The sequence below is a fragment of the Amborella trichopoda genome, chromosome 12 (assembly GCF_054954075.1).
Source record: "Amborella trichopoda isolate Santa Cruz 75 chromosome 12, AtrichopodaSantaCruz75HAP2 v2.0, whole genome shotgun sequence".
In the NCBI taxonomy this organism is placed as follows: domain Eukaryota; kingdom Viridiplantae; phylum Streptophyta; class Magnoliopsida; order Amborellales; family Amborellaceae; genus Amborella; species Amborella trichopoda.
The window spans coordinates 3813449-3829375 of record NC_142347.1 but is presented as its reverse complement, the minus strand read 5'-3'; the positions used below and the strand labels follow the sequence as shown (position 1 = coordinate 3829375).

Sequence of the window (15927 nt, the reverse complement as noted above, 5' to 3'; positions counted from 1 at the left end):
CATAACGTTTTAAATCTATTTTATATATTTGTATCTTTGTGTTTTATTTTAGTTAATTACAATTCTATGCTCAAAGTTTTTTTTTTTTTTTCTATGAACAATAATCCTACACCTTGGCTTACAATTTTTTTTTATTTACTAATTTAGTTATTGTGTTTAGTATTGTTGTTGTTGTTTCATTTTATACCCAATAAATCTTTTTATATGATCTGTGTTATGACAACAAGTAAGCATTATTGTTGGATTTATTGAGAGTTTAGATTAAAAATTATCCAATATTGCTCTAATGACACTAGGTAAGGCCATAAAATTATTGCTCAATGGCTTTAATGTATATATACAATAGTTGCAAATCTTATACCGTGTCTTTTTTACATATACAATTTTTTCACTGTTTTTTCAGCCAAATCCAAAATATTCATAATTCTATAACTCATCCTATTTTTGGCGATCCATGTTTTTGACCTAATTTTTTGTTATTTTTTTTAAAAAATAAAACGAATTTATTACATATGTTTTGATTTACCGAATGATAAAAACTCGTCCCATGGGTAAACACTACCAATCTAGGGCGTAAATCGCGCGAAAACGAGCCCCACCTGACAAGGGGGTAACAGGCTCCCGGGGAAAATAGAAAAGGGTTTCAAAGAGAATGTCTAAGCCCAAAACAAACAGCATTCCCTCTCTCTAAACCTCCCTACTCTCTCTCACTCCCGTGTCCTCTCCCTCGACTCTGCTCTTCCCTCTCCCCGATTATTGTATTCTCTCCCAAACGAGAATTACTTTCTAAGTCTGATCATCTTCGACATTCTTCATCTTCTTCAGCAAGGTAAGGTTTTTTTTTCTTTTTCTTTTACTTTTTGCCAGTTTTCCTTTTATTTTTTTGCTGCTTTTCTGTTTATTTTTTTTGTTGGAGATAAATCTCTGTATATGAGGCTGTTGATGGCTCCATGAGATTGATGGTGTGCTCTATTTGCTCTGCATCTAATGGCAAAAACAAATTCTCCTAGTGGTGGGTTCTATTTGTCGGCGTCTAATGGGAAAAACAAAATTTATTCTATTTTTGATATGTAGGTTTGCTTACTCGGGGTAAATAGAACTGGCAATATAACAATAGCATAAGGATTCTTCATTGTAAATGCACAACAACATATCATTCTCGGTTAGAAAAAAAGTATAGGTGTTCTTTGTTGCATTTTTTCTGGTTTTTTATTTTTTCATTTTTTTTTATTTTTTATTTTTGTATTTTCTAGTTTGTTCTTGTATTTTTTGAAGTTTTTCTTTTAATTTTGATGCTTCTTTTTTATGTTTTGTTGTGTATAGGAGCTCTATGTTAATCTGTAAAAAAACTTGGGTATGGGTTTTTTCTATTTTATTTTCCTGTTTTTTCCTTTTAGATTTTGTTTTTTTTTTGTACCCCCCCTGCTCCCCAATGGAAGCCTTTTTTTTTTTTTTTAATACTTTTAACCTCATAGTTCCACTGCAATAATGATTCCAAAAGGGAAAAAAATCAAGAGTTATTTGTTTTTTTCAGTAATCCGTTGAAAGTCCCGTTTGTATTTTGTTTATTTATTGGGTGTGAATCTCTTCATTGCTTATTCACTTTTTTTATATTATATCAGTCTCTTTGAGGTGCATTTGATCAATTTATCAATTATGTCAATTTTATGAAATTTATGGTTGCTCAATTAGTGAGGATTTGTATTGGTGAAATTGGGTTTTCTTTTGAATGCGTATTGCTGTTCTATAGTTCTATTATATGAATTTCTTTAGTCCTGTACTTATTTTACAATGTAAAAGAGGAAAGGAAACATGGGTTATGCCTCCCTTTTCCATGTGGTATGATTTCTCCTTTTTAATAATATGTTTTCTATTAAATTTTCTGAATTACACCATTCGTACTATTATAACTTCTTATTTGTATGTATGGATTACAGTTTGATTTTTCATCGAGTTTGTGTTGCCTCGAAAATGTGATTTGTAATGTAATGCTATAGCAAAATTGAAATTGATGAAATGGAGAAAAATTCTTAAGAGAAATGCAGCTAGGGTAGGACACCTAAGATCCCTGAAAATTAGAAAATTGAAGTGAAATAGTTAATCTGATATATGCAATTGAACAGTTAAAAATAGGTATTAATCTAGATTCCGGGAGATAGTTTACCAATGGGTTACCAAACATAAGAGACTGGCTACACAGGAATTCCAGACATGTGAACCAAGCGTGGAAAAAAAACAGGATTGGATCTTGCACAAGGAATTTTTTATATATGAAATTTGTTTATGTATGCAAACTGTTACGCATGAACCAAACGAGCCCTTAGGGTTAGATTTGAGTTTATGAGAAACAAATGTTTTTTTGAATTTCTTCTGATATTAGTGTTTATAAAGGCTTCTGGATATGGTTTTCTTTTTCTGTATTACCAGGGATTTTTTCTCTAATGCGTTAGGGGTTTTGCTTCCTTTCTTCCAAAATCAGGGTTTCTTCTTGTTGTGCCAGGAAAATCGATCAAATCTATCAATTGGTTATGAATTCATTTAAAATTTCATGGTTTAGGTGTTTTTTTTTAGCGATTTCATTTTATGCAGTTAATCATGTCTGTAAAATTTCTTATTTTCAGGCACAATTGTTCTCTCGATGGCCTCAGCGAAGAGGTACCATAAGGAAAAAATGGCTCGTCGGAAGTAAGTATTAAATCTGTATGTAAAGCTATTCAATTGTTCCATGAGAAATGTTTCTTCTTGTGAATCTATAAATTTTTTTTCAGTTTGGTTAATTTCGAGTGTTTCAGGTAAGTTTAGTCAAATGAGGACTATTTGGTGGTTTAGGATGTGAAAAAATACTGCGTTTTGGCTGAGGCTTAAAGTTGGAAACTTTACAGTAACTGATACTTTTCATGACTGATATGTGATCTGTTTTTAGCAGGATAGTTTCTGTGATGTTCTTTTTTTTCTTTTTTTATCTAAAAGTGTGGGAATTTAGGACTGGAAGAAAGGACTGGAAAATTCCTAGAAATGGATAATGGGGGCTTTGAAGTAAATATGTTATTTTTTTGTATTTTTGGTACAAATGGGTGTCGACACATATACTTTCTTTTGATGAAAATATTTTTTATGAAATATGTTTTAATTAAGTATCCACGAAAAGGATCATGTAATATTGTTGGAATTGATGCTTTCATTGTGAAATCTCATAATCCATACTCGCAGATCCTTAATCACATAAAAGGATATCTGATGTTTCACGTAACTTGTGACCTATATTCTATGCTAAAACTGAGTGATAGTAGCCATGAGGTTTATTGGGTTGATACCCACCATGTTGAAACATTTTGTGCCTAATTGTTACTGAATTTAAGCAACACTTTGAGGAAAGAAGTAAACCTGTAACTTTAGAAATGTTAGAGGAACTTTGTCACTATTCGGAAGGACTTGGAGCATTTTTATTATGTAGTTCTTTCATCTATGTAGTGGATGTTTTCTAAAAAATTTTAGACTAGTTTTACTATAGGGTGGGAAGCTTGCTGGAACTTAGGTCTCAGCATTTCCATTTCATGGCCATAATTGTAGCTTGATTTTTAGGAATTGGCCTTGGGTCAAGACGATAGAGGTTGTGTTTTCATAGCACAACATCTCAAGTTCCATTCCTATGCAACCTAGTCAAAAAAATAAAATAAATTGTAGCGTGCTTATTTTGTGCACCATGTAACTAAGATATTGCAATATTTGCCTACAATTATGTTTCGAGATAAATAAAAAGGTCTCTCTCTTCCCATTTGTTTGCATTGTGACCTAAAGTAGATGCACAACTACAAAGATAAAATTATGTTATTTAAGTGAATAACATTTTGTGTATTGCTTAAATTGGAGTCTCTTTTAACTGTCCGTTTTTTTCCCTGCATTGCACAGAGAAGAGAAACAGGACGAACCAGAATTGCCCAAATACCGTGACCGTGCAAAGGAACGTAGAGAAGACCAAAACCCTGATTATGAGCCTACAGAATTGGGATCTTTCCATGCAGTTGCTCCTCCTGGCACTGTCGATCTCAGGTTACAATCATGATAATGGAAATTCCTTTCTATTACCAAAATACTTTATGCAGTTTGTCTTTATTTAGGAATTTTTTTACTAGTTTCTTTCTTTTTCATGTTATTATTTTTTCTTTATGTAGAGTATAAACATCAATATGTGATTTTGTTTTTTTGCAGGATAGCTGATGCACATAAAATATCCATTGAAAATAGCAAGTACCTTGGAGGTGAGGCTGGTTGATGGTTTCATTTATTTTTAAACTTTTTAGGGTATTATATAGATATCAGCTGATTTTTGTTCATTAATAATCATTTCAAAGGATTTAATGTGTGATTGTATAGGATGCATATGAGTAGGTTGGATTTGTTATCTTGATAAAATTGATTATACCATGAAGTTGATGAATTTGGTTTGTCTGCTAAACAATCCAAAACTCAGTCATAGATTGTATCTCATGATTATGTTTTACTCGAATTTGAGAACTGTCATAGGCTAGCTGATATTAGGGATTTGGGAAACCAGGATAATGTTTTGCTCCTTGCAACATATGGGATTGACGTTAGTCTCTTCGTTTTGCTGATTTGGTGCTCTGGTGTCTGCCTCAACCGAGAAAAGGTATCCCATTGCTAATGAAAAATACAACATAGCTAGGTGCAACTTTGGTTAGCGTATTTGGTTTTCTAAGTCTTGTGTGTAGAATTGCCAGTGGTCTGGGCCATGCCTCGGGCTTTCAGTCCGGGCCAGGGTTTCGGGCGAGTGTAGGCCAGGTTAGGGCCGTACTTGGCCCAAAAGCCCCAAACTCAACATCCTCCCTGCGCCCCCCTTCTTTCTGGCCTGAAAGCTAGAAACATCCATTCTAACATCCTCTCTGTCTCTCTTTCTTTGGCACGAAATCTGAACTCTCCATCCTATCACCCCCCCTGCGTCTCTCTCTCTGTCTCTCTCCCTCTCTGTCGAACCTCCAATACAACCTCTACGCACTTCACTGCTCCTTTCCCTCTCTCTCAAACCTCCAATACAACATCTCCTGCTCTCGCTGTCTAACTGCTTAATTACTACTTCTGACTCTCTCTCCCTCTAACTGCTGATTTCTGCTTCTGACTCTTTCTCTCTAGCCGTCTCGATTACCAGCTGTCAGTCTTCGAAACCATGACGACCTCCTAAGCAATCTGCAAATGCAGGTTCTCTCTCTGAAGTCTAAACCACTAGCAAATTCAGGGTTCTCTAACTCTCTCTAACTTTGGTTAGTCAATTCATGTTCTCTTTCTCTACAACCTGCAAATCACAAGTTCTCTCTCTGTCTCTCTCTCTTTCCCCCTCTCTCTAACTATGGTTGGTCAGTTCATGTTCTGTTTCTGCCCCTCTTAACATGTGTTGCTCATCCATGCTCTCTCTCTCTCTAGTGATGGATTCTCAATTCTTTGTTCTATTTATCTCCTAATGGGCTGTGCTAATCCATGCTCTCTCTCTCTCTCTCTCTCTTTCATACCCACACAAACTGATGTTGGTAAGTTCATTTTCTACTCTTCCCACTTTTCCAAAAACCCAACAATTATTGGTAACCCCCATCTCTCTCTCTATCTAAAATCTCCTTTCTCTCTCTCAACCCCTTCTGTAATTCTAGCAAGTCATACATCAGTCAATTCTCATTCCAGATATATTCGTCCTAAGGTTCTGACCGACGACTGATGCCTATGATATGGCTTAAGTCATAGGTCCAACCTCGGACTCATTTCAGATATATTTGTCCAGAGAATTTAGACCCCCTCTTTCTCTCTATAAAATCCTCTCTCTCTAGAAATATCTTTTACCCTAGTTCCCTCGTGCTGTTTTCGAAGAGATATACCTCTTTCTTTCTCTAAATTTACCTGCATATGCAGAGGTTTGCCATGAATTCCAGGGTTTGAACCCATGCGTTACCAGACCATGATAGAGACAGAGGATCACCAGCTATGACAAATGCTCTAGTAAGAAAGACCATGGCACCTTTGTGTAATCAATGTATCTCTCCATTTTACTGGAGGAATTGAGGACCACGAATGAATGGCACTCTGAAAGTTTGTTCGTATCTTCGGTTGAGGTCAACCTTGCTATGATGCCCATACCACCATTAAAAAAAAAAGAAAAAAAAAGTAAAAAAGGTGCAGAGTGGTTGAGAGCTAAGAAAGACCTCAAGAGAAAATGGGGACTAGAGAGAGAGAGAGAGAAAGAGAGAGCTTCTGCATGTTTGGAGAAGAAAGTTAATAGAGAGAAGAAAATGGGGACTTTTTGTGTTGGGCAGGGCGGGGCGGGGCGGGAGAGAGATGAGGAGAAAGAAAATGGACTTTTTGGGGGGCAGGGGTGTGTGTGTGTGGGGTTGGCAACATGCCCCACACCTCTTCTCAATGCTTGTTTTAAAATTTTTAAAAAAGCCATGCATGGGTCTGGATTAGCCCGAAATCACATTTTTTTTTGGGCCTGTGCCTGAAGAATTCAGGCTTTCTTTGGGGCGGGCTCAGGGCGGACCGAACCTTGCCTGGTGGCAGCCCTGCTTATGTGAAAGAAATGTTGTTCTAATTGCTGAATACTTTGTCTGCCCTACAATGAATGCTAATATACCTTGTATCATGTTCTGTATATAAAGAAAGATGATGTATTGCAGGTGATTTGGAACATACACATTTGGTGAAAGGCCTGGACTATGCATTGCTTCACAAAGTTAGGAGTGAGATTGATAAGAAACCAGAGCAAGAAGAGGAAGTGGATGGCAAGACGAGGTCCGTAATATGATTAAATTTGTTTAAATTTAAATTTATATTATTTAGCTAATTAGCAAACTTGGTGTATCTCTCCTCATTACCATGACATTTATCTTGAAGAATTATCCAATTATTTTTTTATATGATGCATTGTATAAGTCTGGAATTGTGATGTGGGTGTCAATATATTTTTTAGCTGCTTGGTAGAGAAGGTGTATTATTTAATTATTAAAGAATGGATATCAAAGGCTTAACACTCACATAATCTGAATGGCTAAAAAACTCTAGGTTATCTCGTCCATCATAGAATTTGCTCAACCCAATGGTTAGATTAGTAGGGTTGCTCCTGAACATGGTGGCCCTTGTGTCAGGAACAATCTCCTGATAATGAGAGGGCCTCAATTGAACCGATGTTAATTCAAGGTAGAAACCATCCTCATATCATTGTTGCTACACAGGTTCTTTGTGTTAGACCAAACCCATAGCCCTATGTATTGTTGGTTGCTCATAAAAGACACAGATGGGTAATTGAAATCAACAGTCTCATTCATATATACAGTTCTTATTACCCAAACTCAGCACCAATACAGCCCACTTAGCCCTGGTGGTACTGCATTCTGGCCTTGCAGTGTTTGGGAATCAGGGATTTCTGCCATCAACTGAGAGGATGAAGAATTTATGACTGTTCACCATTCTAATTTTGTGCCCGAGCTATACCTTGATGCTCCCTTCCAGTTAAGAACTGCATGCTAAGTGGAACCACAATGATTCACTTTGCAACAACTGCTGCAAAATTCAAGGATTCAAGTATGGTGACTGATGAGGAGGTGGTTCAGGATACCCCCGATCGATGTGAGGACACGGACTAATTGTAAAAACAGTTGAGAGGAAGATATCGAAGAACAGAGATGGAAACTGGCTGAAATGGTTTCCTGTCTTGGGATTCAGTTACTGGTGGCTCTACTGGCCCAGGCTCCTAGCTTAAGAACTACTAAAGTTTTGTGAGGCATAAAAATCTGCAACTGTTGTCTTGATTTGATTTCCAATTTTCCACCAATCAAAAGTCTTTTTCCAAATTAATAATAAGAACTTTTTGAGTTTGTGCTCTTTGATCCATACTCGTTTTGGAATTGGGGAGGTGGTTTGGTTTGATTTCATGTGACCCTTTGGCATTTCTATAATTATTGGTTGCCTAATGGTAGGCTATACACTGTCTTTATATGCAAGAAAGATTTATTTTCCACCATCTCAAACATATTTTACCTGACATAATCTTTTCAATGTCAATATTCCTCTGCTAAAATGGGCATGTCATTTTGGTAGTTCCAAAGCTTGGTGTCATGTTCTACCTCCATTCCCATAGGAGACCACATCTTTGAGATACTCCATCATTAGTTGCTTTTTCTTATTGGTGAGAATTGGGATGTCAAGCTTTGGATTCTTGTGATGTGGGTGTACTCTCCTCTAATTACTATACCATGAGGCTGAACCCCACCTTCCTGATTTTCATATCTGAGACCCTTTTCTTGAGGAATTGCTTATTGAGTCTATCTGTTAACAGTTTCCACAGCAAACACTCACCCTGAACATAGCAGATCCAGTAATTGTTTTGCACAAGTATATGCTAATTAGGTCCTCTTGTTGCTCCAAAGGTCAAAAATCATTTCTCAAAATGTGAGTATATTTCTTGCTCTGCTAAGATGAGTATATTTTTTGTGTTGCTTGAATCTCCTCTGCTTTCACTAGATGCGTCTCTGAAGTATAGAAAGGATTGTTGTGATACTTGTTTATTTAGTGATTTCACACTAATATAGGATCCTTGAAAGCTTAGGATCTAGATACTAAGATAATAGGATTTGTATGAAGTATCTAGTTTCTACAATAAAGTCTCAAGGTTCTCATGGTTTACAACTCGTGCTTTGTGGACAGTTAGATCTCATTATAGATTATAGGGGTCAGAGGCATGACTAAAAAGTTCTACTTGTAACTTTCAATAACAGAGTAAATAAAAGAAAAAGGAAAATGAAAAAGAAAAGTATAAGTTTTACTTGACAGTAAAGTTCCATCTCTTTGAATGCGTTTTTTTTGTATTTGTTGTTCATCATCATCATCATCATCATCGAAGCTTTTCCAACTATTTGGGATTGGCTACGCGAATCTTGGTTTGTCATTTTGCTCTATCAAGGGCCATACCCTCAGTGAGGTCATAAGTCCCAGTATCTTTTCTCACTACTTCCAACCATATTCTTTTGGGCTTATCCCTTGTCCTTTTTGATCATTCCACATGAACTAACTCGCATCTCCTAACAGGTGTTGTACTAGGTCTGTACTGCACATGGCCAACCCACCTAATTATACTTTCTCTCATCTTATCGCCTATTGGTGCCACACCTAAGTTCTTACGAATGTATTCATTTCGAATTCTATCCCTTCTTGTCTTGCCACTCATCCATCTCAGCATCCTCATCTCAGCTACACTCATTATATTGTTTCTTGACCGCCTAACATTCCGCCCCATAAAGCAAGGCTGGTCTTAAAGCTGTCTTATAGAACTTTCCCTTCAGCTTCATTGGTATGTGGCAATCACATAAAACTTTGGTTGTACATTTCCACTTTGCCCACCCAACTCTAATTCTATGTGCGACATCTTCTTCAATCGCTCCATTTTTCTGGATTATCGACCTAAGATATCGAAAGTGGCATCTTTTTAGTATTTCTGGGCCATCAATCTTAATTACTTCTTCGTCTCTATTCCTATGATTACTAAACTTGTATCCCATATACTTTGTCTTAGTCTGGCTAAGTTTTAAATCTTTAGGTTCTAGAGCATCCCTCCAAAGTTCTAACTTTGTTTTGACACCGTTTCGGATCTCATCATTCAAAACTATGTTGTCCGCGAACAACATACACCATGGTACCTCATCTTGTAAGTGCCTAGTTAAGTCGTCCATAATTAAAACAAAGAGGTATGGGCTCAACGTTGACCCCCGATGTAGACTTATTATTACGGAAAACTTATTCGTCTCTCCACTAGTTGTTTTCACACTAGGTAGCAGTCCCTCGTACATATCTCTCATTAAGTTGATGTAATATCTTGAGACTCCTTTCTTTTCTAACACCAACCAAATTAAATCTCGATGTATTCTATAATAAGCTTTTTCTAGATCAATAAAAACTATGTGGAGGCTTGTTCCTTCACCTTAAACTTCTCAATCAGTTGCCTAAATAGGAAAATAACCTCAATTGTTCTTGTACTTGTAGTTATTGGGTACTATTTTGTGCTTATTGGGTTGTCGTTCTTGTTCATGTGTTTTGCTACTCATTTTTTTATTCCTCTACTTCACTTCTGCTCTGGGGATAAAGAAACTGTTCATGCATGTCTGTTCTTGCTTCTTGATGTACTTATGGCTCATGAAAGTTGCAATAGCTGCTCATATATATATATATATATATATATATATATAGTACCTTCTTGTACTATACTGGGGTAGGTCTAGGATAATACATTCTGTATATACTTGAAAACTAGGATAATATATATATATATACTATATCTCTAGTAGAAACCTGGGTTTTTGACATATATATATATATATATATATATATATATATATATATATATATATATATATATATATATATACTGTATCTCAGGTTTCAACCGTATATATTTTGAACTATCCTATTAAAAATTCAAAATACTGTATCTCTAGTAGACTGCACTTTTTTTAATATCTCTAGTATATTGTAGATATTAAAAACCGTATCTCTAGTATATCGTATCACTAGTATTAAAAACTGTATCTTTAGTATACTGTATATCTACAATACTAGAGATATAGTATCTCTACAGATACTGTAATATATATATATATTGTATCTCTAGAGATACAATATATATATATATATATATATATACTGTATCTCTAGTATACTGCATATCTAATATATATACAATATATATTGTATATATATCTCTAATATATCTAATATATTAGAGATATGTATACTAGGATAGTATATATATATTGTATATATATATACTAGGATAGTATATATATATTGTATATATACTAGGATAGCATATATATATTGTATATATATACTAGGATAGTATATATTGTATATATATATACTTGTATTGTATATACTATCCTAGTATATATATACAATTTATATATACTATCCTAGTATAGTATATACTAGGATAGTATATATATATTGTATATATACTATGATAGTATATATACAATATATATGCTAGGATAGTATATATATATTGTATATATACTAGGATAGTATATATACAATATATATATTGTATATATACTATCCTAGTATATATACTAGTATCCTAGTATTGTATATATATATATATATATATTGTATATATATTGTATATATACTATCCTAGGATATATACAATATAGTACATTATATATATACTATACTAGGATACTAGTATATATACAATATATACTAGTATATATACTAGGATAGTATATATACAATATGTATATCATATATATACTATCCTAGTATATATATATTGTATATATACTATCCTAGTATATATACAATATATATATTGTATATATTGTATATATTACTATATTATATATATATATATATATATATATATATATATATATATAGTATATATATAATATATTATATATATATATATAATATATTATGTATATACTAGTATATATATATTGTATATAAACAATATATATATAGTATATATATATTGTATACATACAATATATATATTATATAGGAATACTATATAATATATTACTATATATTACTGTATAATATATAGTAATATGTTATTACTATATATTACTATATAATATATAGTAATATATTATTACTATATATTGCTATATAATATATAGTAATATATTATTATTATATATTACTATATAATATATAGTAATATATATATGTAATATACTATATTCTATATATACTATATATATAATATACTATATTGTATATATACTATATTGTATACTATATTGTATACTATCCTAGTATAGTATATATCCTAGTATATATACTAGGATATATACTAGGAGTAGATATATTAACAATGATCCAAATAGTATCAAAATACAAATACCTAAAGGAGTAGATATATTAACAATGATCCAATTAACATAAACAACATGCCAGTATTTTATGTAAACAACTACCTTAAACTGCATGAGAAAAATACATAACTTACATGTAACACTTGCAGAAACTTGAAAACAACTTCCACTCGTCTGGACAATAACTGAGTAATAGGTCCCAATGAGAATCACACATGAAGTATACTCAGCTTACAAATACTTTTTAAACAGAATGATCTGGTTGGCTTGACACACCACCAGATATACAGTATAGAACAAGAAAGAAGAGTTGCGGAGAGATTACTGACAGAAGAGAGAGAGAACTGTAGAGATGCAGAGAGATTACAGATAGAAGAGAGAGAACTGTAGAGATGTAAAGAGATTACAGATAGAAGAGAGAGAACTGTAGAGATGCAGAGAGATTACAAATAGAAGAGAGAGAACTAGAGAGCAACTCCGGATGCCTTCATCAGCCCCCCCATTCCTCCTTTTATAGCCCTCCCATCTTGAAGCGGATCTCAAGTTGTTTCAAGTCCGCCCAACAGTAAGATTCGTTAATTTGGTGGCTACAGTGGTTTGCCAGCTGGTTACAGTGAAAAGGTGTCGGTGGAAAGGACAATCTAGTGGCTACAGTAAAAGGTGTTGGCAGAAAGGACAAGCTAGTGGCTACAGTAAGAGGTGTCGGCAGAAAGGACAAGCTAGTGGCTACAGTAAAAGGTGTCGGCAGAAAGGACAAAGATATTAGCTGGTGGCTATAGTAACAACTATTTTGTCGGTATCTTGTCTTATTCTGGGGACTCGTGTGCTGTGTGGTGTGCAGTCGTTCCGTCCCCTTTTGGTTTATTGTGATATTCCATAATCCATGTCTTCATTCTCTTGCTCATAGTTTTCTTCATTCTGGGTTGATGTTGACATGGCTTCTTCTTCTTCCTCAAATATCTGTAGTAGTTTTTTCATGAGCTCTTCTTTAGTTGCTCTTGGATATTGCTGTCGTATTTTATTTAAATAGTCATTCATATTCATATCTGTATTAGGAGGTGGAGATGGTACTTTTTTCATTCTTATTTTATTAAGACTTAAAGAATCATTTCATACACATCCCACCAATTTATATATATTTGCTTTCCTAGCTCAGGAAGGTATTCCCAGTTATTTGTAAATTTATCAGATAGATGGTATGACCATTTCATAATCCAAGCGATTTGATATAATGCCATAAAATACATATAGAGATCTATTTTTGGATTATTATTATTATATTCCATAAATTTCCTTTGAGATATTTGCATATTGGATGGTAATATTTATGTTCCAGATCCCCATAACTGAAACCAGTTTTTGAACCAGTTTGGGAATTCTTCTATTATTGGTATTTTTATTTGTATAAACCAAGTTTGAGAATTCATATCGTTTTGGAAGGCGAAGACCTCATGCCATGCTTTTATATATTCAAAGTATTGATAATATTTATTACTGAATCCTTCAGCTTGTATTCTTCAAGGTTTCAGAGGGTCAGTACCCCATTCTTTGTATGAAATTATTGTTCGTATTTGGAATTTAGAGTATACAATTGTATTGATATTCTTTTTATTAAAATGGACCATCGTTATTGATCCTGTTTCCATAAGAATATTCTCATACCATTCTCTATTTTTCTCGCCATTATTGGGATGTAGATGATTTTTAGGTATATTGCGGCTATTTCGATAGGGTCTGTGTCTTTATGGTTGTCCTCTACTATGGTAATTGTTATAAAGGAGGTTTCTAAGAATTTACTCTTTTCACCAGGCTTATTTATGGTTAGTGGTATGGGTTCAGGTGAAAAAGTTATTTCTTGTGCTTGTTTGGATTGTTTTGGGTTTATTGGTGATGATGAGGATGCTAAGATTTTATTTGGGACTGGAACAATTTCCATAGGCCCTTTCTTTGAGAGACTCTTGTTGCCCTCCCTGCAAAAATTTGCGGGTCAAAAAGTTAGGAAGGTAATTGGTAGTTCCTTTGATATGTTCAATATCAAATTCGAAAGAGGAGAGTATACCTTGCCATCGAGCAAAGATTTGTTTTGAGACGAGATTTTTTACATCTTTTTGGAGTATGTCTTTGGCAGCCTTGTAATCAGTTCGTATCAAAAAATTTTGATTGAGGAGATCACTTTGAAACTTTGTGACACAATGAACAACAACTAGGATTTCTTTTTAACAGTAGAATAATTCTGTTGAGTCAGATTCCAAGCTTTGGAAGTAAAGCGTACTAACTGTTCTTTATTCTCTATCTTTTGTTTCAATATTCCTTCTAATCCTACTTCTGAAGCATCACATTCAATAATTTTGAAAGCAGTCGGATCAAAGAGTGTAAGACAGGGTAAAGATTTTACTTTTTTTTTTATTTTTCGGACGGTTGAAGTATATAAATTTGTCCATTTCGGAGGGTTCTTCTTTAATCTTTGGAACAAGGGCTTCGCATCAATGGCCAAATCTTTATAGAAATCCGCTATATAATTAAGACAACCAAGAAACCTTTGAAGCTCAGTTTTATTTGTAATAATATCAGGGAATTTATTGGCGAAGTCAATGGCTCTATCTATAGGGATCCTTCCTTGGAAAATATTGTGTCCCAAAAACCTGATTTTTGTTTGGCAGAGGCTGATCTTTTTTGCATAAACCACAAAGCCAGCTGTTTTAATTGCTTTAATAAAAGTATTTAAATGTTTAAGATGTTGCTCTAGATTTTGTGAGAAAACGAAGACATCATCAATAAATACTATATCATATATTTTGTATAAGGATTAAAGATATCATTCATGATATTTTGAAATTTTGAAGGGGCAGCATTTTTTAAACTGAAAGACATTACATTCCACTCATATTGCCCAAAGGGAACATTAAAAGCGGTTTTATAACAGTCGTTTTCTGCTATTTGTATCTGTCAATATCCTGATTTTAAATCGAATTTTGAAAAGATACAGGCATTAACAAGTCTATCTAATAGATCCCTTTTATTACGAATAGGATATCTTATCCATTTTAAAGCTTTATTGAGGGGTTTATAATTGATAACTAGTCTGGGTGCATCCCTTTCTATTTCGGAAGCCTTCGCAACATAAAATGCTGAACAGCTCCAAGGAGAGGAGCTTTTTCGAATAAGCCTTTTCTGAAGTAATTCAACAATTTCTTTTTTACAAATTTTCAGAAGTCTAGGACTCATCTGAATGGCCCTAGCCTTAGTAGGAATTTTCTCTTCATGGAAATTAGCTTCATAAGGCAAATTAACAATATGTCTATGTGTATTCTAAAAAGCATTTGGGAGTTCGGCACATATTTCCTTTTCTATATTATATTTAATATTTTCTATTACCTTTTTATTTTCAGGAAGCAAAAGTTTTGTTTCCATTGTTTTATATTTTATTTCTTCTTTAAGGTAATATAAGAACTTTTCCTTATTAGAGATTTTCTCCTTTATATTATTTATTTCCTTCAATTTTGGTTTTTCGGTAAAATTAAACTTTACCTCATGTCCTTCGATATTGGCTTTAATTCTTGTGCTATGAATCATTATAGGATAGATCATATTTAAACAAGGAGTTCTTAGTATTACAGACCGACTTAAGCCTTTAATCATGATAAAAGGAAACTCAAAGCATTTACCATTATTACAAACTGCAATATTAGAAAGCTTATAATTAATTATCATTTTACTGCCATCAGCTGTATTTAGGACTTGGGTTGTTTTATTAAAATATTTGGTTGGGACAAGTCCTTCATTTATATAATTTAAATCTGCCACCGAGTCAATTAGAGCAATGGTTTTAAAACTGTATTCTTTATGGACAATTATTTCTATTATAGTAAGCCATTTTTGGGTAATTACTTTATCAAGGAGACTAACATAATTACAATCTTGGATTGTATTCATGTTAGAAGATTCTGGTATATTGATATTCTTAGAAAGAGCAGTTTCTTCCTCGGTGGTTAGAGGATTCTTATATTCTTGTATAAGATTACTAAATTCTATTTCATCATTATCGGGTTCATTA

The 15927-nt window shown here is 33.6% G+C and overlaps 1 protein-coding gene across 3 annotated transcripts in view; it reads left to right on the top strand.

Moving 5' to 3' along the window:
- Positions 1–2621: 2621 nt before the first annotated feature.
- SMU2 (RED family protein) overlaps positions 2622–15927 on the top strand; it is a 51163-nt gene continuing 37857 nt past the window's right edge. For all 3 annotated transcript variants that reach the window (XM_088854420.1, XM_006843766.4, XM_011624810.3), the window contains exons 1-4: positions 2622–2685; positions 3910–4050; positions 4210–4259; positions 6675–6789. In XM_088854420.1, the coding sequence (XP_088710546.1) occupies positions 2639–2685; positions 3910–4050; positions 4210–4259; positions 6675–6789 (353 nt within the window). In that variant the 5' untranslated portion in view covers positions 2622–2638. The remainder of the gene's footprint in view (positions 2686–3909; positions 4051–4209; positions 4260–6674; positions 6790–15927) is intronic.